At 46.4% G+C, this 26,234-nt stretch overlaps 1 protein-coding gene across 1 annotated transcript in view; it reads left to right on the forward strand.

The window, feature by feature from the left end:
- Positions 1-26,234, forward strand: part of ZFAT (zinc finger and AT-hook domain containing) — a 159,570-nt gene that overhangs the window by 73,044 nt on the left and 60,292 nt on the right. The window contains exons 8-10 of the mRNA XM_040262083.1: positions 12,765-12,852; positions 13,767-13,916; positions 15,520-15,693. Of these exons, the coding sequence (XP_040118017.1) occupies positions 12,765-12,852; positions 13,767-13,916; positions 15,520-15,693 (412 nt within the window). The remainder of the gene's footprint in view (positions 1-12,764; positions 12,853-13,766; positions 13,917-15,519; positions 15,694-26,234) is intronic.

Here is a 26,234-nt window from a genome sequence, read left to right on the forward strand (position 1 = left end):
ATCTGATATGAGTATTGCTACTCCTGCTTTCTTCTGGTCTCTATTTGCGTGAAATATCTTTTTCCAGCCCTTCACATTCAGTCTGTATGTGTCCCTTGTTTCAAGGTGGGTCTCTTGTAGACAACATATGTAGGGGTCTTGTTTTTTTATCCATTCAGCCAGTCTTTGTCTTTTGTTTGGGGCATTCAACCCGTTTACATTTAAGGTAATTATTGATAAGTATGATCCCAATAAAGTAAGTTGCCATTTACTTTATTGTTTTGGGTTCGAGTTTATATACCCTTTCTGTGTTTCTTGTATAGAGAATATCCTTTAGCATTTGTTGGAGAGCTGGTTTGGTGGTGCTGAATTCTCTCAGCTTTTGCTTGTCTGTAAAGCTTTTGATTTCTCCTTCATATTTGAATGGGATCCTTGCTGGGTACAGTAATCTGGGCTGTAGGTTATCTTCTTTCATCACCTTAAGTATGTCTTGCCATTCCCTCCTGGCCTGAAGAGTTTCTATTGAAAGATCAGCTGTTATCCTTATGGGAAACCCCTTGTGTGTTACTTGTTGTTTTTCACTTGCTGCTTTTAATATTTGTTCTTTGTGTTTGATCTTTGTTAATTTGATTAATATGTGTCTTGGGGTGTTTCGCCTTAGGTTTATCCTGTTTGGGACTCTCTGGGTTTCCAGGACTTGGGTGATTATTTCCTTTCCCATTTTAGGGAAGTTTTCATCTATTATCTCCTCAAGTATTTTCTCATGGTCTTTCTTTTTGTCTTCTTCTTCTGGGACTCCTATGATTTGAATGTTGGGGCATTTAACATTGTCCCAGAGGTCTCTGAGATTGTCCTCATTTCTTTTAATTCATTTTTGTTTTTTCCTCTCTGTTTCATTTATTTTTACCATTCTGTCTTCCACCTCACTTATCCTATCTTCTGCCTCCGTTATTCTACTGTTGATTCCCTCCAGAGTGTTTTTTATCTCATTTATTGCATTATTCATTACATATTGACTCTTTTTTATTTCTTCTAGGTCCTTGTTAAACCTTTCTTGCATCTTCTCAATCCTTGTCTGCAGGTTATTTATCGGTAACTACATTTTGTTTTCAAGATTTTGGATCATTTTCACTATCATTATTTGGAATTCTTTATCAGGTAGATTCCCTATCTCTTCCTCTTTTGTTTGGTTTGGTGGGCATTTATCCTGTTCCTTTACCTGTTGGGTATTCCTCTGTCTCTTCATCTTGTTTATATAGCTGTGTTTCGGGTGGCCTTTCTGTGTTCTGGCAGTTTGTGGAGTTGTCTTTATTGTGGAGTTTCCTCGCTGTGGGTGGGGTTGAATGGGTGGTTTGTCTCAAGGTTTCCCGGTTTGGGAAGCTTGTGTCAATGTTCTGGTGGGTGGAGCTGGATTTCTTCTCTCTGGAGTGCAATGAAGTGTCCAGTAATGAATTATGAGATGTCAGTGGGTTTGGTGTGACTTTGGGCAGCCTGTATATTGAAGTTCAGGGCTATGTTCCTGTGTTGCTGGAGAATTTGCATGGTATGTCTTGCTCTGGAACTTGTTAGCCTTTGGGTGGTACTTGGTTTCAGTGTAGGAATGGAGGAGTTTGATGAGCTCTTGTCGATTAATGTTCCCTGGAGTCAGGAGTTCTCTGGTGTTCTCAGGATTTGGACATAAGCCTCCTGCCTCTGGCTTTCAGTCTTATTCTTACAGTAGCCTGAAGACTTCTCCATCTATACAGCACTGATGATAAAACATCTAGGTTAAAGATGAAAAGTTTCTCCACAGTGAGGGACATCCAGAGAGGTTCACAGAGCTACATGGAGAAGAGAAGAAGGAGGAGGGAGATAGAGGTGACCAGGAAGAGAAGTTCAGTTCAGTTCAGTTCAGTCGCTCAGTTGTGTCCGACTCTTTGCGACCCCGTGAATCGCAGCACGCCAGGCCTCCCTGTCCATCACCAACTCCCGGAGTTCAGTCAGACTCACGTCCATCGAGTCCGTGATGCCATCCAGCCATCTCATCCTTGGTCGTCCCCTTCTCCTCCTGCCCCTAATCCTTCCCAGCAACAAAGTCTTTTCCAATGAGTCAACTCTTCGCATGAGGTGGCCAGGTACTGGAGTTTCAGCGTTAGCATCATTCCTTCCAAAGAAATCCCAGGGTTGATCTTCAGAATGGATTGGTTGGATCTCCTTGCCCAAAAAAATAAAGTCTGACATTGTTTCCACATCTATTTGCCATGGAGTGATGGGACCAGATGCCATGATCTTCGTTTTCTGAATGTTGAGCTTTAAGCCAACTTTTTCACTCACTTCTTTTACTTTCATTAAGAGGCTTTTTAGTTCCTCTTCACTCTCTGCCATAACGGTGGTGTCATCTGCATATCTGAGGTTACTGATATTTCTCCAGGCAATCTTGATTCCAGCTTGTGTTTCTTCCAGTCCAGCGTTTCTAATGATGTACTCTGCATAGAAGTTAAATAAGCAGGGTGACAATATACAGCCTTGACGTACTCCTTTTCCTATTTGGAGCCAGTCTGTTGTTCCATGTCCAGTTCTAACTGTTGCTTCCTGGCCTGCATACAGATTCTCAAGGTGGGGAATCAAGAGAGGAGAGAGCAAGCTAGCCAGTAATCACTTCCTTATGTGTGCTCCACAGTCTGGACCACTCAGAGATGTTCACGGAGTTACACAGAGAAGAGAAGAGGGAGAAAGGAGATAGAGGTGGTCAGGAGGAGAAAGGGGGGGAATCACAAGGCGAGAGACAGATCCAGCCAGTAAGCAGTTTCCTAAGTGTTCTCCACCCTCCGGAACACACAAAGAGATTCACAGAGTTGGGTAGAGAAGAGAAGGGGGAGGGAGGAGATGCAGGCAACCTGGTGGAGAAAAGGGAGAGTCCAAAGGGAGCGAGAGCAATCAAGCCAGTAATCTCGCTCCCAAGTAAAAATAGATACTGAAGATTGGGTTCTTAAAGGTACAAAATTGATAACAAATAGCTGTGAAAAGAAGAGAGGCGAAAAGCAAAGGAGAAAAGGAAAGATATAAGCATCTGAATGCAGAGTTCCAATGAATAGCAAGAAGAGATAAGAAAGCCTTCTTTAGCGATCAATGCAAAGAAATAGAGGAAAACAACAGAATGGGAAAGACTAGAGATCTCTCCAAGAAAATTAGAGATACCAAGGGAAAATTTCTTGCAAAGATGGGCACAACAAAGGACAGAAATGGTATGGACCTAACAGAAGCAGAAGATATTAAGAAGAAGTGGCAATAATACATGGAAGAACTGTACAAAAAAGATCTTCATGACCCAGATAATCATGATGATGTGATCACTAATCTAGAGCCAGACATCTTGGAATGTGAAGTCAAGTGGGCCTTAGAAAGCATCACTACGAACAAAGCTAGTGGAGGTGATGGAATTCCAGTTGAGCTGTTTCAAATCCTGAAAGATGTTGCTGTGAAAGTGCTGCACTCAATATGCCAGCAAACTTGGAAAACTCAGCAGTGGCCACAGGACTGGAAAAGGTCAGTTTTCATTCCAGTTCCAAAGAAAGCCATTGCACTCATCTCACATGCTGGTAAAGTAATGCTCAAAATTCTCCAAGCCAGGCTTCAGCAATACATGAACTGTGAACTCCCTGATGTTCAAGCTGGTTTTAGTAAAGGCAGAGGAACCAGAGATCAAATTGCCAACACCCGCTGGATCATGGAAAAAGCAAGAGAGTTCCAGAAAAACATCTATTTCTGCTTTATTGACTATGCCAAAGCCTTTGACTGTGTGGATCACAGTAAACTGTGGAAAATTCTGAAAGAGATAGGAATACCAGACCACCTGACCTGCCTCTTGAGAAATCTGTATGCAGGTCAGGAAGCAACAGTTAGAACTGGACATGGAACAACAGACTGGTTCCAAATAGGAAAAGGAGTACGTCAAGGCTGTATATTGTCACCCTGCTTATTTAACTTCTATGCAGTGTATATCATGAGAAACGCTGGGCTGGAAGAAACACAAGCTGGAATCAAGATTGCCTGGAGAAATATCAATAACCTCAGATATGCAGATGACACCACCGTTATGGCAGAAAGTGAAGAGGAACTAAAAAGCCTCTTGATGAAAGTGAAAGAGGAGAGTGAAAAAGTTGGCTTAAAGCTCAACATTCAGAAAACAAAGATCATGGCATCCAGTCCCATCACTCCATGAGAAATAGATGGGGAAACAGTGGAAACAGTGTCAGACTTTATTTTTTTGGGCTCCAAAATCACTGCAGATGGTGATTGCAGCCATGAAATTAAAAGACACTTACTCCTTGGAAGAAAAGTTATGACCAACCTGTATAGTATATTCAAAAGCAGAGACGTTACTTTGCTGACTAAGGTCCGTCTAATCAAGGCTATGGTTATTCCTGTGGTCATGTATGGATGTGAGAGTTGGACTGTGAAGAACGCTGAGCACCAAAGAATTGATGCTTTTGAACTGTGGTATTGGAGAAGACTCTTGAGAGTCCCTTGGACTGCAAGGAGGTCTAACCAGTCCATTCTGAAGTAGATCAACCCTGGGATTTCTTTGGAAGCAATGATGCTGAAGCTGAAGCTCCAGTACTTTGGCCACCTCATGCGAAGAGTTGACTCATTGGAAAAGACTCTGATCCTGGGAGGGATTAGGGGCAGGAGGTGAAGGGGATGACCAAGGATGAGATGGCTGGATGGCATCACGGACTTGATGGACGTGAGTCTGAGTGAACTCCGGGAGATGGTGATGGACAGGGAGGCCTGGCATGCTGCGATTCATGGGGTCGCAAAGAGTCGGACACAACTGAGCAACTGAACTGAACTGAACTGAACCAAAAAGGAGAGATTAAAAATCTAGAGTAGAGGTTGGATTCTCAAAAATACAATATTAAAGAAAAAAACAAAGTCACAAAAATTATAAAAAATATATATATATATATGAAGTTTGCTTTAAAAAATAGGGTTTTTTTTTGCAAAGTAATAATAAGTTATAAAAATGAAAATTAAAGGCGTAATAGAGGACTTAAAAATTAAAAAAAAATTTTTTACTTAAAAAAATTATAATAATAAAAATATAAATAGAAGTTTCTCTGGTATTGTTGTGGACAGTATGGGGTCAGTTCATTTTCAGATAGTTCCTTGATTGGCTTATACTTATCAAGGTCTACAGGCCCCTTCCTATGTAGTCGGTGCTAACTACAGGGTTTTAAATCTATTGCACCTGTCATTTGCAATGCGGTTCCCTCTGTTTCAGCTTCTTCTGTTTGCTGGTCTCTTCAGTGTCTAATTTCCACCCTGACACATGGGGACGGTGGTGTTCACTTTTTTAGGCTCACTTGTTCAGTCGTGTTGTGGGGAGGGAGGGCCGCCGCAAACAAAAAACAATGGCGTGTGCTCGCAGTGTCTCGGCCACACTTGGTTTGCCCTGCTCACGGTGTTTGTGCTTTCCCTGTCTACACTGCTTAGGCTCTAGGTCGCTCTGCCAGGAACTGTCTGAGGCTGGCCCTGGGTTGTATGCACTTCCCAAGTCTAAGCCGCTCAGGTTCAGGTACTCCGGTAGTCCTCAGAGGTGCAGACTCAGTTGGGCCTGCGTTTTGTGCTCTTCCCGGGTCCGAACAGCTCAGGTGACCAGGTGCTTGCCAAATGTGGTCACTGCGACTTATTGCCTCCCCCGGCCCTGCTGCTCGGTTTTCTGGGTGTACAATCGGCACACCTTCTCAGGTGTGCCGTGTGTCTCTTCTAGGGAGCTGATCTCTGGCTGTGACCCTCCCAGTGGATATCGCCTGTCCAGAATCCCAAGAAGTCTTGGTTAGCCACGAAGCCTGCTTGCAATTTGGTAGATGATGCCTCTCTGGGGCCGCGATTGCTCTCTTCCGGCTTTGGCTGCCCTCGCCTGCCTGTCTCTGGGGGTTGATGGGCGGGTCCGCAGCCGGCTAGCTCTGCTCAGTCCTTTGTTCTGTGAGTGGGCCTGGCCGTGTCTTAGGTTAGGGCTTTTCGAGGGGTAGCTATCTCACAGTCTGGTTTGCTATCTCAAGTTAGGTCCCTCAGATTGCCCTCTGGGCATTCAGGCCCGGTCCTTACTCTAAGCAATGCAGCCCGTGCCTCCCTGCCCAGCCCCTGCCTGCTAGTGGCAGATGCAGGCGTCTTTGCTGCTTCTCTGCTGGAAGTTACCGTTGGGCACATAATCTGTGGGTTTTAATTATTTATTTTTCCTCCTGGTTGTGTTGCCCTCTGAGGTTCCAAGGCTCGCCACAGACTCGCCAGTGAGAGTGTTTCCTGGTGTTTGGAAACTTCTGTCTTTTTCAAGACTCCCTTCCTGGGACAGAGCTCCGTCCCTACCTCTTTTGTCTCTCTTTTTATCTTTTATATTTTTTCCTACCTCCTTTAGAAGACAGTGGGCTGCTTTTCTGGGTGCCTGATGTCCTCTGCCAGCATTCATAAGTTGTTTTGTGGAATTTACTCAGCACTCAAATGTTCTTTTGATGAATTTGTGGGGGAGAAAGTGGTCTCCCTGTCCTATTCCTCTGCCATCTTAGGACTGCTCCCCTTGTATTTGTTTTTAAAGATACATATATAAAACTTCACCTGTTACTTTCTGGAAGTAAACTAAAATAATATATTGCCAACGATACACAGAGAAGTAGAGGGAGCTACTTTTTTGTGTGTATGAAGTAGAGTAAAATGTTATTGAACTAAAGCAATTGCACAAAAGTCTTTTTCCTTTCCAGTGGCTGAGAGAGTATATGGTCTTTTATCTGTTATCACAGACCATCTGTTTCTGTGCCTCCCTGTTTGGAGATTTGTCCCCTGGAGGACCTCAGACTGCAGAGTTGCCTGTGTATAAAGCAACTGCCCATAAGCAAGCCCAAGGACTGGAAGTGAGGGTCATGGCCTGACTAAGTGGACAGGAGGAGCCTGGAAATTGAAATCCAGGCTGGAGCACGTTTCTGGCTCTTTCCTAACTTGTTAACTTAGCCACAATGTTGTGTCAGTTTTCTGGTCTTTGTCATACTTGCTCCATTTGTTTTTCAGTTGCTCAGTCATGTCCGATTCTTTGCGACCCCTTGGGCTGTAGCACACCAGGCTTCCCTGTCCTTCAGTCTCTCCTGGAGTTTGCTCACACTCATGTCTGTTGAGTCAGTGATGCCATCCAACCATCTCATCCTGTTGCTCCTACCTTCAGTCTTTCCCAGTATCTTTTCCAATGAGACCACTCTTCACATCAGGTCGCCAAAGTATTAGAACTTCAGCTTCGGCATCAGTCCTTCCAATGAATATTCAGGGTTGATTTCCTTTAGGATTGACTGGTATAATCTTCTTGGTGTCCAGGGGACTCTCAAGAGTCTTCTCCAGCACCACAGTTCAAAAACATGAATTCTTCGGTGTTCAGCCTTCTTTATGGTCCAGCTCTCACATCCATCCATACATACATGACTACTGAACATGACTGTTTTCTCCTTGTCCCATGATAGTTCATGGCCTCTGTGTGCTGGCATCTCCCATGGGCCCTGTGAGGGCAGGGTCAGAGTCTCCCAGCTTTGTGCCCAGCACCATGCCTGAGCCAACATGGGCCCCAGAAGGGTGGAGGAAACGTTGAGTCCGTTGAGGTCAGCATCTGCTAAAACCATGGGCTTGTTATTCCTGAGAAATTGTTCAGAGTGGAATCTCCCACTTTTTTTTCTCATCCTAATGTCAGATACTTTATAGATGTGCTTATGTGATAGATAATACACTCGGTGGCCAAGTGGGAGGCAGGTTTGGTATTTTCCACCGCTGGTTTCAGACTTGAGAATAGCCCATTTGCTTCAGGGGCCGAGGTGTAGGCCAGGGCGGGGTTCACTCATCAATGTGAGCTGGGCTGGGAGCTTCACTCCCAGAGCTGCCCCCATAGCCCCTTGCCCCCTGTCCGCGCACCTCATGGCCACTGCTTCCCTTCTTTCAAAGAGCCCTGTGGTGCTTTGAAGGCATCTCCATCAGAGCAAACAAACTCCGGGGACTGGGCTCTCATGCCGTCATTACGGCGTGGAGCTCTCGCTCTCCTCAGCGAGGAACTCTTTTAACCACCCTTCTTTTCAAGTTTCCTGTGTCAGTTTGGGTTTTCATCTCTGGCTGGGAACTGAGGTTTTTGAAAAAGAAATAAATGAGTCCTTAGAGTGCACCCTTCTCCCAGCACCCTTTCCCAGTGCCTGTGTCCTTCCGACAGTCTTCAAAGGCATCAAGAAATGAGGGGCCCTGATAAGCTCTAAGATAAATTGCTTTCAGACTATCAGAGATTAAAAGGAAAAATCAAATAGCAAGGGCTCAGGAGAGATCACTGTAAACTCCTTCAAAGCCCTTCTGAATGCCTCCATCAGCTCTGATGATGCCCAAGCATCAGTGGGTGGTGACAGCCCTCTGCAGAATGTGTGCAGTGTGTGCCCAGGGCGTCTTTCAGAAGGGCACGTGAGCACGAGTTCGTCTGCAAGCGCTAGGAGTGATGGCATGACCTAGAAGGTCAAGGGCATTGGGGGGCAGTGATAAGCCTAGACCCTGTGATGTAGCTTGAGTGGAAGTCCATGGCATTAGCTGAGCAGAAAGCTAGGACTGTTTGATGGGAGCTGCCTGGACCCCTTAGGCATCTGGGCATGGCAGGCCCTGCTTGGAACCCAGATGCTTGGTGGGAAGTGCATCCAGACTGGTTGTTCAGAAGGTCTTCCATTTCATTTTTTGTTTTTGAATATCAAGTACACATTTCTTGGGCTTCCCAGGTGGCATCTGCCAGTGCAGGAAATGCAGGTTCAGTCCTGGGTTTGGGAAGATTGCCTGGCAACCTACTCCAGTATTCTAGCCTGGAAATTATGTGGACAGAGGAGCCTGGCGGGCTACAGTCCATGGGGTCGCAAAGAGTCAGACACGACTGAACAAGAGAACAGCACACTTTTCCTAAGTGTGCCTCAGGAACCCCAGCCTCAGGAGACACTCTGCAGTAGTAGCAATCCACAAAGGAATTTAGAGGAATGGTCACTCAGAGGCCCCTTTGGGGATTCCCAGTGTGCCTTAGCCCATAAGAAGGTCTGTTAGCTGAGTCTGAGTTGCATTATCAGCAAAACTAAAACCACAGCAACAAAGTCTTTCAGATTTATTAGGCTCTCATTTTTACAGGCTAAGCTCTGTTCTCAGCACATAGTATGTGTTTTCTTTCGATAAACCTTTTTAGAGCAATTTTAAATGTGTTGCAAAGCTAAGCAGAAAGTAACAGAGATTTCCCCATATACCCCCTGTCCCCTCGCATGCACAGCTCCCCTCCTCTTGACATCCTTAGTGCTGTATCTTAGTGCTGCCTTTACTACAGTTGATGAACCTGCATTGAACATGGAGTAACGCCCAGAGTCCATAGTTTATGTTAAGGCCCGGTCTGGGTGCTGCACATTTTTGGGGTTTGGACAAATGTGGAATGATGCGTATACCTCATGAGAGTATCATGCAGAGAAGTTTCACGCCCCTAAAACTCCTTGCTCCTCCTCCTCATCCCTCTCTCCCTCTGCCCCCTGGCTACCATGGATCCCTTTACTGTCTCTATCATTCTACCATTTTCAGAATGTCTTCTAGTTGGAATTGTATAATATGTAGCGTTTTCACATTGGCATTTTCTTTTCTCATAGTTATGCATTTAAGTTTCTTATACATCTTTTCAAGGCTTGATAGCTCATTTTTTTTTTAGAGCTGAATAACAGTCCGTTGCTGAGATGTACCACCATTTGTCCATTCACATACCGAAGAACATCTTGGTTGCATCTAAGTTTTGGCGGTGATGAATAAAGCTGCTTCATCCGTGTGTAGGTTTTTGTGTGGACGTGAGTTTTCAGCTCATTAGGGTAAAAAGCAAGGAGTGCAATCATTGAATCTTATGGTAAGAGTGTTTTAGTTTTGAGAGAAACTGCCAAACTGTCTTCCAGAATGGCTGTATCATTTTGCATCCCCATCCGGAACTAATGAGAGTTCCCACGGCTCCGCATCCTCTGGCGCTTGGTGTGATCAGTGTTGTAGATTTGGACCATTCTGTAGGTGTGTGATGGCGTGTTGTTTTGAGTTGAATTTCTCTGATGATGCATGATATGGAACGTCTTTGCACATGCTTACTTGGCATTTGTATATCCTCTCTGGTGGGGTTTCTGTGGAGGTCTTTGGCCTGTTTTACCAGCTGTGTCCTTTGAAACTATTTTCTCTCAGTCTGTGGCTCGTTCTTTCGTTCTCTGGACAGTGTCTTTCCCTGTCTATCGATTTTTTTTTCTTTTTTCACGGGTAACGCCTTCAGTGTTGGATCTGAGGTCATTGCCATACTCCAGGCCATCCAGGGTTTCTTCTGTGTCTTCTAGGAGTTTTATAGTTTCACATTTTGCTTCTAGATCTGTGATCCAATGTGAGTTAATATTTGTGAAAAGGTGTCAAGTTTTTGTCCAGGTTCACTTTCTTCTTTTTGCACATGGCTGTCCAGTTTCAGCATCATGCTGAGATAACTGTCTTTGATCTACTGTGTAGCATTTGCTTGTGTGTCAAAGATCAATTGACTGTATTTAAGAGTTTATTTCTGGACTCTGTTCTGTACCATTTGATCTATTTGACTTTTATTTCACCAATATCACATGCTCTTCATCAGTGCAGCTTTATAGTCTGTTTGGAAGTTGAGTAATGTCAGTCCTCCAACTTTGTTCTCCTCTAGCATTTGTGTAGGCTTCTGGGTCTTTTGCATTGCCTTATAAACTTCATAATCAGTTGATCAATACCCACAAAATAACTTGCTGAGATTTTGATTGAAATTACATTGAATCTACCCATCAGGTTGGGAAGAACTGTTGTCCAGACAACATTGAATCTTCCTATCCTTGAACATGGAATAGCTCTCCATTTATTTAGTGCTTTGATTCCTTTCATCAGTTTTGAAGTTTTCCTCATATAGATCTTATACATATTTTGTTAGATTTATTTATGCCTATTCATTGTAAATAATGGATTTATTTGTCCCATTTCATTTTTTGTGTGCTAAAGTAAATAGTTCTGTGTTTTTAATTTCAAATTTCACTTGTTCATTGCTAGCATATAGAAAAGCAACTGACTTGTACATTAGACTTATACCTATAATTTGCCATTACTGCTTATTAGCTCCAGGGGTATCTTTGTCTGTTCTTTCAGAATTTCTTCTTAGGTGATCATGTCATCTGCAGACAAAGACAACTTTAATTTCTTCTTTCTCAATCTCTGTATCTTTTATTTCCTTTTCTTGTCTTACTGCATTAGCTAAGACTTCAGGTATGATGTTAAAAAGCAGTGCTGGGAGGGGACATCCTTGCCGTGTTTCTAATCTTAGTGGGAAAGTTTCTGGTTTCTCACCATTAAGTGTAATGATAGCTATAATAGGTTGTTTGTGGATTTTCTTTATTGACTTGAGAAGTTCCTCTCTATTCCTGGCTTATTGAAATTGCTTATCATGAATAGGTATTTGATTTTGCCAAATTAATTTTCTGCCTCTATTGATGTTATCATGTGACTTATATTTCTTAACCTGTTGATGTGATGGATTATATTAATTTTAGAATGTTGAATCAAATGAGATAAATCTCACTTGGTTGTGATTTATAGTTCTTTTAAAACATTTTGGGTTTTATGTGCTAATATTTTGTTGAGGATATTTGCATCTGTGTTCTTGAGAGATACTGGTTTGTCATTTTCTTTTCTTGGACTGGGCTTGGGTATTTTCTTTCTCCCATGAAGACATGGCATTCTCCCTCTTGTAGGTCTCTGTCCAAATTTCCCCTTGTCCTAAAAACACCAGTCATATTGGATGAGGGCCTGCAATCTCATCTTCACTAATAACATCTGTAATGACCACATTTCCAAATAAGGTCACATTAAGATACTATGGGTTAGGAGTTCAACATGTGAATTTGTAGGAGACAAAATTTAACCCAGAACATCCACTCTCAGAAAAGTTTTCACGTGAAATAGCATTAAAGTGACGATTAAATTGAGAGGAAACGTGGATGAGCTATACAGCGTGATCATTCACCAAAGCTTCTCCCTAACTGAGGATGTGGCACTGCAGGCAGGTGGGTTGGTGACAGTGCAGAGTGAATGCCTTCCCTGCAGCCTGGATGGGACATGGCCTGGGAGTGGTCAGGGCCTGGGGTGGGCACCTGTACGCTCGAGTTCCAACACCAGCTCTTCCTCAGAGTCCTGGGGCTCGTTGCCCTTGGCCTTGGTTTCTTAATCTGTAACAAGTAATAATGCCTGTCCTTCAAGAGTGGTTGTGAGTCTCAATAAAATAACTCACGTGCACAAGTGTCTTGAGCACTGGAGGGCGAAATGCACTTCAGGTCTTGGAGATCATTGTACAGCATGGTGTCTGTAACCGACAGTACGTATTGTATACCTAAAATCTGCTAGAGGGCAGACCTTATACTAAGTGTTCTTATCGCATACACGATAATGTTGATAAAGGAGGGAACTTCGGGAGATGGAAATGTTAACGACCTTGATGGTCCTAGACCCTGAGGCTGAGCTCTGCTCTCCACTGGCCCAGCCGCATCCACAGGACTGTCATTTCTAAGGCCAGTCCCTCCCTCCTGAAAGGGAGACGAGGCCACTGCTCTGCTACCCTCGAGTCCCTGGGCCGTGCAGGGCCAGCCGCGGGCACTGGGAAAGGTGTCCGTGTGTCTCGCTTTGGTGGTGGTGATGGTATTTTTCCACAGACCCTGAGTTTAAATGAGACAGTCCATTGATTATGCTCTCTTTCTGTTAAGGACAAAAGGAGTTATTCTTGTCCTGTGTGTGAAAAGTCTTTTTCAGAAGATCGATTGATAAAGTCACATATCAAGACCAACCATCCCGGTAAGGTTATGCATCTCAGAGCGGGAGACCGATTTTAAAAATGCTTATGTTTATTTTAAGATACAGCGTTGTATAGCAGCTATGTTAAATGAAACTAAAAGAGGGATGAAGATATGAGTCAATTCAAGGGGAGGAGTTATCTTTACTTAAAACTCAGGTGTTTATATAATGATTTGCTTTATTTTATCATTTTATCTAGTCTTCAAAGGCATCTGGCCCCAGTCTTGTGGCTCTCCTCCCCTTTTTAAAACTGTGCTGCCTTCCCAGGTGGCGCTAGTGGTAAAGAACCTGCCTGCCAATGCAGGAGACTTAAGAGACAGAAGAGATATTTGATCCCTGGGTCAGGAAGATCCCTTGGAGAAGGAAATGGCAATCCACTCCAGTATTCTTGCCTGGAGAATCCTACGGACAGAGCAGCCTGTCGGGCCGTAGTCCATCAGTTTGCAAAAGAGTCGGACACGACTGAGCGACTCAACAACAGCAACAACAGTCGACACAAGACTTTCTTCTTTGCAGTTGGGTTGTTTGAATGGAGTTGTCATGTTGCCTGAGCTCCTTATGCTCCTCAGGACACCCCCACCCCAGGACGCTGATTCACTGGGGAAGCCCAGTCTTTTCCTTGTATCTCCCATATTCTGCTTTTGTCCGACTATTGCCTTGTCATACTGCTCTCCATCGCTCACATTTTGTGTTAACAGGAGTCTAGGTCTGAGAGACTCGCTTTGAAGAAAAAAGAGCTTTTTAGGCAAAAGTTCTCTCCCATGACCCCACAAGGCACAACTTAACTTGCTGCCTCAGAGCTGCCAGGATTGACTAGGGTGAGGGGCATCCAGGCTCTGTCACAAGGCCCACTTACCTCTCACTGGAACCACGGTTCTTTGGCCGCTTCTGGTTGTCATCTGCTTTTCTTCTAGAGGTTTCCATGAGCACCATTTCCGAGGTTCTCGGGAGGAGGGTCCAGCTGAAAGGGCTCATTGGCAAGAGAGCCATGAAGTGCCCATACTGTGATTTCTATTTCATGAAGAATGGCTCAGACCTTCAGCGTCACATCTGGGCTCATGAAGGTGCGTGTCCCTCTGTCAGAACGGAGCTTATGTGTGGTTTTAGAGCTGCCTTTGAGAGTTGTTGGGGCTTCCCTGGTGGCTCAGTTGGTAAAGAATCCGCCTGCAATTTGGGAGACCCGGGTTTGATCCTTGGGCTGGGAAGATTCTCTGGGAGAAGGAAATGGTAATCCACTCCAATATTCTTGCCTGGGAAATCTCATGGACAGAGGAGCCTGGTGGGCTATAGTCCCATGGGGTCACAAAGAGTCGGACACCGTTGAGTAGTGACTAACACTTTCACTTGGGGTTCTTTAGGAAGAAGCCATGTCCACAACCCCTGCAGCTAGAGTTCTCTTTACCTACTGCAAAAATGTGTCTGTCAGGCAGCTGAGACCAGTGGTTTCAGCTGTGCATGACTTGGAGTGAGCAGAGATGTGCAGTCTTCACGGCCTGCTGGGAGCTATAGTTGAGCAAGTCACCACGATTCCTGTGCGGAAAGTGAGCTTCAGGAGAGCAGGGACCAACGCGCCAGCCTGGTCGTGGCGGTGACCCTGGTGGTCGCCCCGGTGACCTGCGTGTGGGGGCGTTGAGGCGGCTCTGGGGGGCTGGACAAAGGAATGCCCCGAGGACAGCAGATCCTCCGATTCCAGCGGGCAGGCGAGACCTGGGTGGGGACCGAGCAGGGGAGGAGGGAGGCAGCCCCTGCCTCAGGGCGCTCACCTGTGCAGGGAGTGGGCCACGTGCGGGCACTCAGCAGCTGATGGTCGGAGTGCCATCAGAGACAGTGGGGCTGTGCTTCTCCCCCTGGGAGGGCACGTGGCCTTCCCAGTGAAAAGGCTCGGAGCCCTGAGGCTGGGGCCGGCCTTCCTGTGAGTTGGGAACCCACAGTGCTGCAGTTAGGAAAGCAGGACAGCTCCCCAGGGGGACAGATGAAGTATTTTCTACAATCTGTGATCAAATGAACGGTTCAGTAAAGAGATCAGGAACTGATGGACATGGCAAAAGGAGCTGAGACCAAAGCCAAGGTTGGGAGATACTTTTTCGTGGGCCCTGGTGGATAGTTGGGGAACGGAGGACGACTAGCCCAATGGTAAGGATGCCTCGGCAGCGGAGCCGTCAGCCCTGCAGCAGTGACGAGCGTCGTAAAGCTCCCCTCACCTTATGAGCTGAAACACGCTCTCACATGTGGTCCTTTGCGCCTGGGCCTGACGACTTTTGCCAAGGCCCTCGGTTAATGCTTGTCAGTGTAACTCAGTTCAGTGGAATGAATGGCCGCTGCTTCCCGTGCTCAGCGTCTGTGCCCTTGGAGATCCCAGACCATGGGGAGGGGCCGTAAGGGACACACTGTCAAGTGCGGTGGACGGTGCAGCAGTCATGACGGGATTCGGGGGCACTGATTAGGAGTCCAGGAGGAATTCTGCTGCAGGCCGAGGTGGAAGGGCATCGTGGTTGGAAGGAATAGCTTGGGTCGGAGAGAGGCCTGGGGGAGTGTGCACTGTGTGCACTACTCTATTCACAGTGGACAGGGGCATGTGTGTGTGTGGACATGTATGCGTATACCTTCCTTCAGATGCAGACACACACGTATACATCTGTCTCTCTCTCTGTTTTTCTCCTCCGACAGGTGTGAAGCCCTTCAAGTGTTCCTTGTGTGAGTACGCGACTCGTAGCAAGAGCAACCTCAAGGCTCACATGAATCGTCACAGCACTGAGAAGACCCACCTGTGTGACATGTGTGGCAAGAAGTTCAAGTCCAAAGGGACGCTGAAAAGCCACAAGCTCCTTCACACCGCCAATGGTGAGTGAGTGACTCTACAGCGAGCTTTTTCCCCTAGGACTGTGGTTTGAGGTGGACCTTCCAAATCTGGCCTACGCTGTGGTTGTGTGTGGAGCAGGGAGGAGCCAGGGTCTGGAATTTTTCTTCTGAAGGAGGGCAGAGTGACCTCGCCTGCTTCCTCAGTGCCCCAGGCTCTGTGCTGACCCCACCTGTGCTTGTTGGACACTTGCTGCACGTGTGTGTGTCTGTGTGTGTGTAAGCACGTGCATGCGTGTGCGGGGGGTGGGCATGGAGGGGAATAAGGCATCCTCAGGAGACCTTGATCTGGAAGTTTCAGTCCTGTTCAACACTCCCTCCCCGCCCGAGCCTGATGACCTTGAGGAGCAGCCGTGACTCCACCTGGTGTGTGTCCCAGTCAGCAGGAAAGTCATCCGGCAAGGAGCCAGAGAGACAGAGAAAGGCAGAATTGCACAGTTATTTTAGGAAGACAGGCAGCTATACGGTAAAAGAGCTATCACATTTAAAATTCTCCTTTAAACTGCAATCATATGAGGGTCTTCTCAATATTCCATGTAATGAGATTAATAAACTGTACCAACGAAATGTTATTTTAGCACAATTATGTACAAAAATCGGAATCTGCTGTAAAAAGTGAAGTGGTTTCAACAGAGATTTTTTACTTCAGTGCACAGAGGAGGATCCTGCCGGTCTGTCCTGCCTTTAATCTGGGGTGGTTCTGGGGATCTGTCGTGTGTGCTGCCAGTGAGCCCGAGGGGCTCGGGGAGAAGCTGAGTGCTTAGCCCGAGATCCGTCGGGACTTAGGATCAGGTTTGCCTCGGGCTGGACCAAAGCCAGAGCCCTGCTGTTCATTCAGACTCAAGCAGTGTGCTGTAAATTAATAAATCCGTAATCAAAATAATTAAAAATACAATGACAGTAGGGCCGTTGTATCCTGAGTAATGGAAGCATTAAGTCGTGTAATTATTCATGAATTCTCACACCTCCACCAGCAATAAGCCTCTTTGATGTTTCTTGACAGGGTAAGCGTGTTATTCCCTGAAGTCCCCAGTGATGCCCCAGTTACGAGACGCGGCCGCCCCCAGAGCCAGGGAGGCCTGGTGTGTCCCTGGGCCACTGGGGTGGGGTCTGGAGGGCCGAGAGGGGCACCGTGGCCTCCGCCTGGCCCCAAGCTCCGGGCTTGGCACTGAAGGGCGTTGAGACGATGGCACTCACGTCTGACTGGGCACCGCGGACAGGCTGTCGGGGTCTTGGGAGGATGGGATCAGCATGAGTGGCCATGTCCCAGCCAGCATCCTCGGGACACTCAGCCCGTCCCTCCTGTCTCCCCACCCGTTTCCCCGAGTTTGTCGGCAAGGAGGGGAATTCAGATGGAGAGAGATGTTTTTCTCATTTAGTTGTTGTTTCTTTGGGTAAGCTAGGGAGCCTCATGAGCTGTTTGGCAACTTCTGAAACAGGCTTTGAATCCTCGGGGAAGTGTGCTCATATAGGGCCTGGCTACCTTGATGAGGCTCCCAGCCTGTAGCCATAGGGTTCCCGCTTTACTCAGAGCCACGTGTGGCTTTAGAGCTGGCCTGAAATGATTCGGCTTTCAGTGCAGTTGTTGTAACAGTGATAATTCCATAGGTTGCTCCACAGAGAAGCTACATTGGAGCAAACAGAGCTGGAGAGGCATCAGTCTTGGCTGCTCCCACCTGGTACAGTGACCTGGGTCCACTGACCTCTCTGCACCTCGGTTTCCTCCTAGAGAAGTGGGGATAGTTGTGCCTCCCTGTCTACTAGGTGTGAGGGTGAGCTGCAGGCGATGCCCTGCTCCTCGCCCAGGCCTTCTTGTGGCCCCCAACTCAGTCTTCTTCCTGGTGCCTCCTCAGCCCCAATCTTCACACTGAGGACTCTTCTGTCCAGAGCTGCCTCCTCAGCGGTCCAGTCTGCTGCATGACCTTACACACAATTTTTAAAAATTATTTTTTGCTGCGCTGGGTCTGTTCCTGTTCAAGCACTTTCTCTAATTGTACCGAGTGGGAGCTACTCTCCAGTTGCAACTCACAGGCTCTCAAGCTCGGGCTCAAGGGTTGTGGAGCTCAGGCTTAGTTGCTCCTTGACAGCTGGGATCTTCCTGGACCAGGAATCAAACCCATGTCCCTTGCACTGGCAGGTGAGTTCTTATCCATTGTACCACCAGGGAAGTCCTTGGGTCTCTTTTAATGAGGTAAAAAGGAACTGAGTAATTATCCTTCCTTTACCTGCTTGTGGATCTTAATTTTTCATGTGTATTGGCTTCTTTAAAGTGATCTAGCCTTATTTATTCATTCCTATTTCCCAAAGGAGCTCATTACTGTGCCTTAGAAGTGATAGGCCGGAATGGGTGACGGTTTTAGTTAAAGAGAATTGCCAGTTGACATGTACAAAGAGAGATACTGATCTATAAAGGGCCCGATTAAACCCTTTGCATGTATGCCAACAGGTACAAGAATTTAATGCAGAAACCATGCTGGTAACACATCTCCTCACTTTTAACTTTAAAGAGGGTCTAGACACATGTTACGTGGTCTAGAGGTTTGTACATGATTCTGCCCACCCAGAACAGATGGGAAAGGTTCAGTGGTGTAGTGCCTTTGTGTTATGTAATCAAACAGGAATTTTCTAATCATGAAATGAAAAGCTCTTTGAAGTTCAATGCTAATTCCTTTGGGTCCCCTTCTTCCCCCAATCCAACCTTCCCTCTTACACTGGAGATGAAGTTTCCTGGTAAAATTTGCAAAGAGGAATTACCCAAGCTTCAAACTCTCTTGTGTGTGTAGTAATTGGACAAGTGGAGAGTTGAATATGGAAATGAGGTCTGAGCAGAGGAAGTACCACTTTTCCCCTTGCTTCTTCAATTTATAATAAGAGATCCCATGGCTCCACATTGAAATATTCTAGGAGATTTAAGTCCGGAGTTTTTGCAAGGTCCTGTTTCCTCTGAAAAACACAGTCATTCTAGGGTAAAGTAGACCCACTTATCTGTGTCCTCTTTACTTCAAAGAACATGGACTTTAGAACCAAGAAGTTAAAAGAAGATGGTACTTGAGCAGCCATTTGGGTAATCTTAGCAAGTCCACTGACTAGGCTGCAGTGAGCCTGGCCTCTCCGAAGCATCCTTCTCCTGCTCTTCCGCTGACTTCCTGCTGGAGAGAAGGTCAAGGGTCTTGGGTGGGACTGGGGCAACAACGTGAACACAGTGGGTTTTTTCTGTGACTTATCTTCATGGGCTGGGTCCTGGTGATGGGGTGGGTTAGGGGAGGGCTAACTCCAGGATCCAGGACACCCACTTCTCCGTGCACCCTGCCCAGGGCCACCTGAAGTTCTTTTTCTGAGGTTTTTATGAACCATAAGAGTAACTGAACTCATACTCTAAAATGAACCACTGAGCTGACTGAAGTTAGCTTAGATTTAACTGTTGAGTTAGGCTTGGTTACCTACAGTCTCACCTGGGCAGAGGAGTCTCAGCTGCAAATACCTGGCACAGTGTCTCGAATTTAATCCAGATCTGGTGCCACGTCCTTCGCTGGTCTTTTATCGCACTCTGCCTTTTGTTTCTCTCCCTGTCTAATGCTGATCCATTCTTCCTGGTATCAAAACCGGTGTACTAATTACAGAGACTCATCCGTCCCTCGCTGCGGTGGCTTCAAGTTCACCTACTAAAGTGCAGAGACTTCTTAAACGGCCTTTTTATTGCTGTAGCTATTTCTGTTCTGAGTTGCCATTGCACAAATTACCACAGATGCCAGAACTGGAAAGACATGTTTCGCTTTGCAAAATGCCTGCTGCATAATGCCTGCCTGCGATGCCTCCCGCAGAGTGCATTTCTCACTTGAGGCAGCCGACCCGTGTGTGCCAGGCTGTGTGGAGAGGCAGAGACCTTGGGTCCCTGGGGCAGTCCTGGGTCTGAACCACTTCTTGCCTGAGTGCCCTTGAGCAGGTGCCTCATCATCCCTGTTTGTAACTTGGGGTCGATGACGATTCCTACGCGTTGTGAGTACATTCACTTCCCACGGCTGCTGTAACAGACCGCCACACATGTAGTGGCTTCAAACAACACGTTTACTATGAGACAGCTCTGGAGGTCAGAAGTCTAAAATCAAGGGGTCAGCAGGACTGCCTTTCTTCTGGAGACCCCTGGGGAGAATCTGTTCCTTTAAGCTCTCTGGCCTCTGGAGGCTGCCTGCATCCTTTGGTTTGCGAGCCCCTCCTTCATCTCAGCCAGCACATAACTCTCGCTCCCTCTCTCCCTGTGCTTCTGTCCTCACGTCTCCTTTCTGAGTCTGCCCCCTCCCCCCAATAAGGACCCTTGCTGTTTTTCTGGGCCCACCTGTATAATCCAGGATCATTCCCTAACTCAAGATCTTTAACTTAATCCCATCTGCAAAATCCCTTCTGCATATAAGGTGACTTTACAGGCTCTGATCCACTTGCCAGTACAGGAGACACAGGTTTGATCCCTGGGTTGGAAAGATCCACTGGAGGAGGGCATGGCAACCCACTCCAGTATTCTTGCCTGGGAAATCCCACGGACAGAGGACCCTGGCAGGCTACAGTCCACAGGGTTGCAAAACTATCAGAACTGAGCAACTAAGCAGCACTTTTGGGGGGAGGGCACGATTGCCTTAGCACAGTGGAGTTGTGGGGAGGTTAACTGGGCCCCCACACACCGAGTGTGTCCGCTCATTCTCAGTGCTGGGCGTATGTGCCTTCTCTCTTAGTGATCAGTGTTCCCATGTACCCAGCCACCTCAGCACAGGGTGGGCTTCAGCACAGGGTGTACCTCGACACAGGGGGCACCTTGACACAGGTACAGATAGATATTTGTGGTGATTAATCTGGATCACCTGTATCATTTAGGAAAGATCAAATTCCTTTTCTTTCAAATATTCCTTCACTAGGAAGGCACAGCTCAGTAGTTAATATTTGAAGAGTATCAGTTTTGAAAAGGGTAAAGGCAGTTTTCTGAAAACTTTGCTTATGCAAAATACCACCTTTTTCAGTAAGACTGGATAAACAGTCATAGGAAGGCATTTTCACTTTTATGCCTCCTGGTATTTTTATAGTTTATACAGATTTTTTTTTTCTCTAAGTATTTTAGTGCTTCTTCAAGTTTAAGGTACACCCGAAGCTTGATTTGGCAGGAATTGTTTAACTTAGCAGATATTTCAAACATGCTGCCTTAAAGCATGTTTTCCATCTCTGTCTTTGTGTTCTGATGGAATCCAAATGCCAGAAGACAAGGGGACAGTTTTATTTTCTTCTGACAGTTTAAGGTTTTTCTGTCATTCCATTCGTCCCTGGTTTTATATAGAGCTCTATTTATAGTAACTAAGCAGCTGGAGCCATCCTCGGGGAAACTCATCAAGCCAGATGAGGGTGTAGTAAGAAACAAAGAAAGACAGCAGGTGTGTGTTTCTTTTCCTTTTTTTTTTTTAAAGAAATTTTTCCAGTTTTATTGAAATACAGTTCACATATAATGTTGTATTAGCTTAAGGTGTACAACATAATGATTTGATACACGTATACATTATGAAGTGGCTGCCACTGTAAGGTTATTTAATATCCATCACCTAGTTATTGGGGGCAGAGTATGGTTTTCTTTTTTCCCTCTCATTATTACAACTTACATTGCGGGGAACTTTTTTTTGCATATAAACCTTTCCTTCTTTTGAGTTAATTTCCTAGGACATATTTCCAGGAGCCAGGAGGGCTGTTCCACTTTGGTTCTTTTAATCATGCACCACACTTCCAGCTTACTTTTCAAAAAATTACATCAGAAACTTAGCAGTGTTCCTGCTGAACTCTTTCATTTTTAGCATCGCATCTTATTAAAGATGTTTAGTTTCTTAGTTCAGTGGATATCAAATATTATCATTTCATTATACTTTTTAGTATTTTGATGACTCAGGATATCAGGTGAATTAGAGGAGGGGTCCCCAACCTCTGGGCCGGGGACTAGTACCTCCTGTCAGATCGTTAGATTAGAAATTAGGTTAGAAATAAAGTGCACGATGGATGTAGTGTGCTTGAATCATCCCGAAACCATTCCCCTATCCCCAATCTGTGGAAAATTTGTCTTCCACAGAATCAGTCCCTGGTGTCAAAAAGCTTGGGGACTGCTGAATCAGAGGATATGATGGATTAAATCAGTAATGTGCGTGAGGAATTTGTAACATTGGCTAGTTCCTAGCAGTGTGTGTAAACTTCTTTGCGGTCATTGAACTTCTTTTGATTAATTAAATTGGATTTAATCCTCTCTTGAGTGCATTGTTTGTTCATGCCCTTTCTTCTGTGTTTGCTTTGAGGAGTTTTGGTATTTTTTATTCTTGCACTCATGGATTCATTCAACATCTGTATTTGCTGGGCCTCTTTTGGTTGCTGTTGACAGAAGCTCACTTGAGGTCACTGAAACAGAAAAGGGACGTTTATTGTATCCTGCAGAGACTGTCCCTTGGACTGCAAGGAGATGAAACCAGTAGTATTCATTGGAAGGACTGATGCTGAAGATGAAGCTCCAATAGTTTGGCCACCTGATGTGAAGAACTGACTCATTAGAAAAGACCCTCATGCTGGGAAAGATTGAAGGCAGGAGGAGAAGGGGCTGACAGAGGATGAGATGGTTGGATGGCATCACCGACTGGATGGACATGAGTTTGAGTAAACTCTGGGAATTGGTGATGGACAGGGAGGCCTGGTGTGCTGCAGTCCTGGGGTCGCAGAGAGTTGGACATGACTGAGCGGCTGAGCTGATTTGAACTGTAGAGACTTAGACACTTGCCTGTGTGTTTTAAGATTTTTTTTTTTTTTTTTTGATGTGGGCCATTTCTACAGTCTTTATTGAATTTGTTACAGTACTGCTGCTTCTGTTTTATGGTTTGGTTTTGGGGCACGTGGGGTCTTAGCTCCCTGGCTGGGGGTCGATCCCCCACCCCTGCATTGGAAGGCGAGGTCCTAGCTGCTGGCCCATTGGGAAGTCCTGGGGCCCTGGTGTTTGGGTTTCTCCTCCTCAGGACTGTTGTTGCCTCCTCTTCCTGTGTCTGGGCCCTGTCACCCTTCTGTCTTAGCTTGCCCGTCGCTTCCCCACGGAGGCCTTCCCTGATGGCCTGGCCCCACCCTAGCCCCCTCCTCCCCCATCCTGCCAGGCTGTGCGCTCCCTCCACCGCCCACTGTGACTGGTCGAGGTCCCTTAGCTTCCAGTGCATGTCTGCTCTGAGCCCCAGGGGGGCGCGGGCTCCCGTCAGCTCCCGTCTGTGCTCCGGGCCCAGGCCTGGCCTCACACTGGCTCCCCGCCCCTGCGTGGCCCCTCAGGGAGAGCTCGTGGGGTGGAGGTCTTCACCCCCCAGCCTTCGCTTCTCTTGGCCTCCTTGTCCTGATGCTCTCTCTCTGTCTCCCTTTGCAGTTGGTTTGTTCACTTGCTTCATCCACAGAGTGGACGTCTAATGACCGGCATCTCCTGAGTTACGTGCTTCAGTCCCCACAGTTCAGGTTCCGGGCCCTGCCGGGTCACTGTCCACTGTGGTCCCATCATCTGCAGCTGCGGGCGGGGGGACAGGGGCTGGGGTTGTGGCAGGCAGGGGCGGGGGGGGTGGGCATGGAGAGTGGGGGTAGGAGGTTGTGGGGATAGCGGGCATGGGGAGGGGCAGGGCGTGTGGCTGAGCAGCCTCCTGCTGGGACGCTCCTGTCACCGGAGCTGCCAGCACAAGGGCATGAGATGAGATGTCCACTCTCCTGTCGCCAAAAGCACAGCCACCTTGAGAGGGCACCACAGGGACGACTCCATGAGCCACCCCCCCACCCCCCAGGTAATTAGGCATTTTGGATACAGCAACAGGTAATGACAGCAGCAATCAGAGAGAAAACATAGATTCCCCCACCATCATGACGCTAAATGAGAACCAAGACAGATCAATAAAACGGGGTGGGGGAGTATATTACAACTGAGTTATGAAGATACCTCAATTGAGAAATGCAAGTATGAATATGAGGTGGTTCAATTTCAATGTGAAAATGGCACCAAATGAGGGATGTCAAAAATGAATCAGTGAGAGGAATCTTTTCTTTTTCCTTTCCAATGTAGGTCACATTGTGTTCATTTTTTTTTTTTACTTTTTATTTTACATTGGAGTATAGTTGATTAACAATGTTATGTTAGTTTCTCGTGTACAGTAAAGTGGCTCAGTTATACATATACACGTATCTATCCTTTTTCAAATTCTTTCCCCATTTAGGTTATTATATAACACTGAGCAGAGTTCCCTGTGCTATACAGTAGGTCCTTGTTAGTTATCCATTTTAAATGTAGTCGTGTGTATGTGGATTCTTATGTAGCTGTGATCCAGGGCTTTGGGGTGCACATCCAGGCTCTACCACCAGCTGCTTCACAACCTGACAAGTTGCTCAGCTTCTTGTTCCTGGTTCCTCTTTCGTAGGAGGGGTGTCCTGCCTGTGTCCCGGGGCTCTGGGGGCTCTGGGTGAGATCAGACAGGCCAAGTCCTGGCACAGCTGTTGATAGCCAGCAGCTCAGTATGCAGAGCTTGCCAGGCATGTTGTGTGAAAAATGAATGAAGTTTTTTTTTTTTTTTAAACCCACCTCTTTTTTCCTTTGTCATCGTTTCTTTCTCTTCCCGGGCTGCTCTGGGACTCACACTGACACAGCCATTTGCTGTGCGTCGCCCAGCCCTTTGAGGTCACTCTAACCTCAAGTAAATTCTGCATTTCTAGCCGGCTCTCCCTGTGATACCCAGGAGTATCTTGATGGAAAGCAATCTGATAGTCTCAAATCATTGCTTTTTTGTGTTAGTCATGTGTCTATAGTCATGTGTCTATATTGCCTTACTTTAATTAGGCAGCAAAAGATTCTGTCCAGTGCTCTCCCAGGCCTGTTTGGTGGGGGTGTCAGCGGTTGCTGGAAACATTTGTCATATTTATTGTCTGAGCTCTGTGCCTCGTAAGGGATGCTCTTAGGAGCTGCCTTCTCTCCTTGTCTCTTGCTGAGTCCCGGGAATATATCCATAAAAGGCTGACTCTGGCTCTCCAACGAGGTGATTCCATTTATTCATTTCAGGCACTAAACATTTTTAGCACTTTATCTCTTACTCTTTGATCCAGATGTATTAGTAATGAGTGAAAATATTTATCAATGTGGAGAGTGGTTTTATCAGCTTTCCTCCTCATGCTGTGCCGGTGGGGAACCCAGACACCATTCTGCTCAGGCTGCCTGGCACAATAATGATTTTCTGGGTGAATCACACGCCAGGAGGGAAGTATGATTGTCTGAGTTTAGGTAGGAGATATACAGCAATGGATGGCCTTCTCTTGAAAAAAAGATGATACTGTGTTCAAGAAAAGGTGTTAATTGCTCTCTTGTTATTATTCAGTTGCTGAGTCATACCAACTCTTGGCCACTCCTTGGACTGCAGCACACCAGGCTTTCTTGTCTTTCACCATCTTCTGGAGCTTGCTCAAACTCATGACCATGGAGTCGGTGATGCCATCCAACCATCTCATCCTCTGTTATCCCCTTCTCCTCCTGCCTTCATTCTTTCCCAGCGTCAGAGTCTTTTCCAGTGAGTCAGCTCTTCGCATTAGGTGGCCAAAGTATTGGAGCTTCAGCTTCAGCATCAGTCGTTCCCGTGAATATTCAGGGGTGATTCCCTTTAGGACTGATGGACCTCTGTCAGCACAATGATATCTCTGCTTTTTAATATGCTGTCTAGGTTTGTCATAGCTTTTCTTCTAAGGAAATTGCTCTCTAATTATGACTGATTTGCCTTAAGCATGAAAAGGTTTTCCTCAAGCTTTGGACTTCCAGAATTAGACTCTAGAGCTTGGGGGTCATTCACCTGGAACGACAGGTACAGTTGCTGTATTTCTGTTATTTCTATATTTCTGTATTTCTGTTAACTGTTTTTCTGTATTTCTGTTAACTGTTTCCCTTTTGCTGCTCCTATTGAAAATATTATTCATGTGAGTTGTTCAAAATTTCTTTTTTGTTTCTTGCCCAGCTCAGTTTGGTAAAATGCACAGGCTAGTTTAACTGTGTGCCATGCATTCAAGCACTAGGAGTGCCAGAATGAGTAAGACACGGTTCCTGCCTGTGGGTGGCCGATGGCAGGTGGTGACGATGCCGCAGAGCCGGGGCATCAACAGAGTGTGTGGAGTGCTGGCTCCTTGCCTGCCTGTGCCAGAGATGTTGATCAGCTTGAGTTTTGTGTTAAAGTGAAGAATGACCAGATGCCAAGAGACAGTGCATCCCAGGCATGGAAAATGTTAGCAGAGGCTCAGGGGTCTTAGACTGCAAAGGCAAAAGAGGAAGTCAGAGAGAAGAGTCGGGAGGGGAGAGTCTGTTCTGGTTCTGGGAACCTTCTATGTCCCAGCCCTGGAACCTCAGCTTTGACCCATTGTTGGAGTTGTTGGGGAGCTCAGCAGAAAGGGCTGTGGGCGTTTCTGTTTTAGGTCAGAATGGAGGATGGGGCTTCAGGATGGATGGATGGATGGTGGAGAGGGGGGAGAGGGTGGGT

The sequence above is a fragment of the Oryx dammah genome, unplaced genomic scaffold (genome assembly GCF_014754425.2).
Source record: "Oryx dammah isolate SB20612 unplaced genomic scaffold, SCBI_Odam_1.1 HiC_scaffold_19, whole genome shotgun sequence".
Taxonomy (NCBI): domain Eukaryota; kingdom Metazoa; phylum Chordata; class Mammalia; order Artiodactyla; family Bovidae; genus Oryx; species Oryx dammah.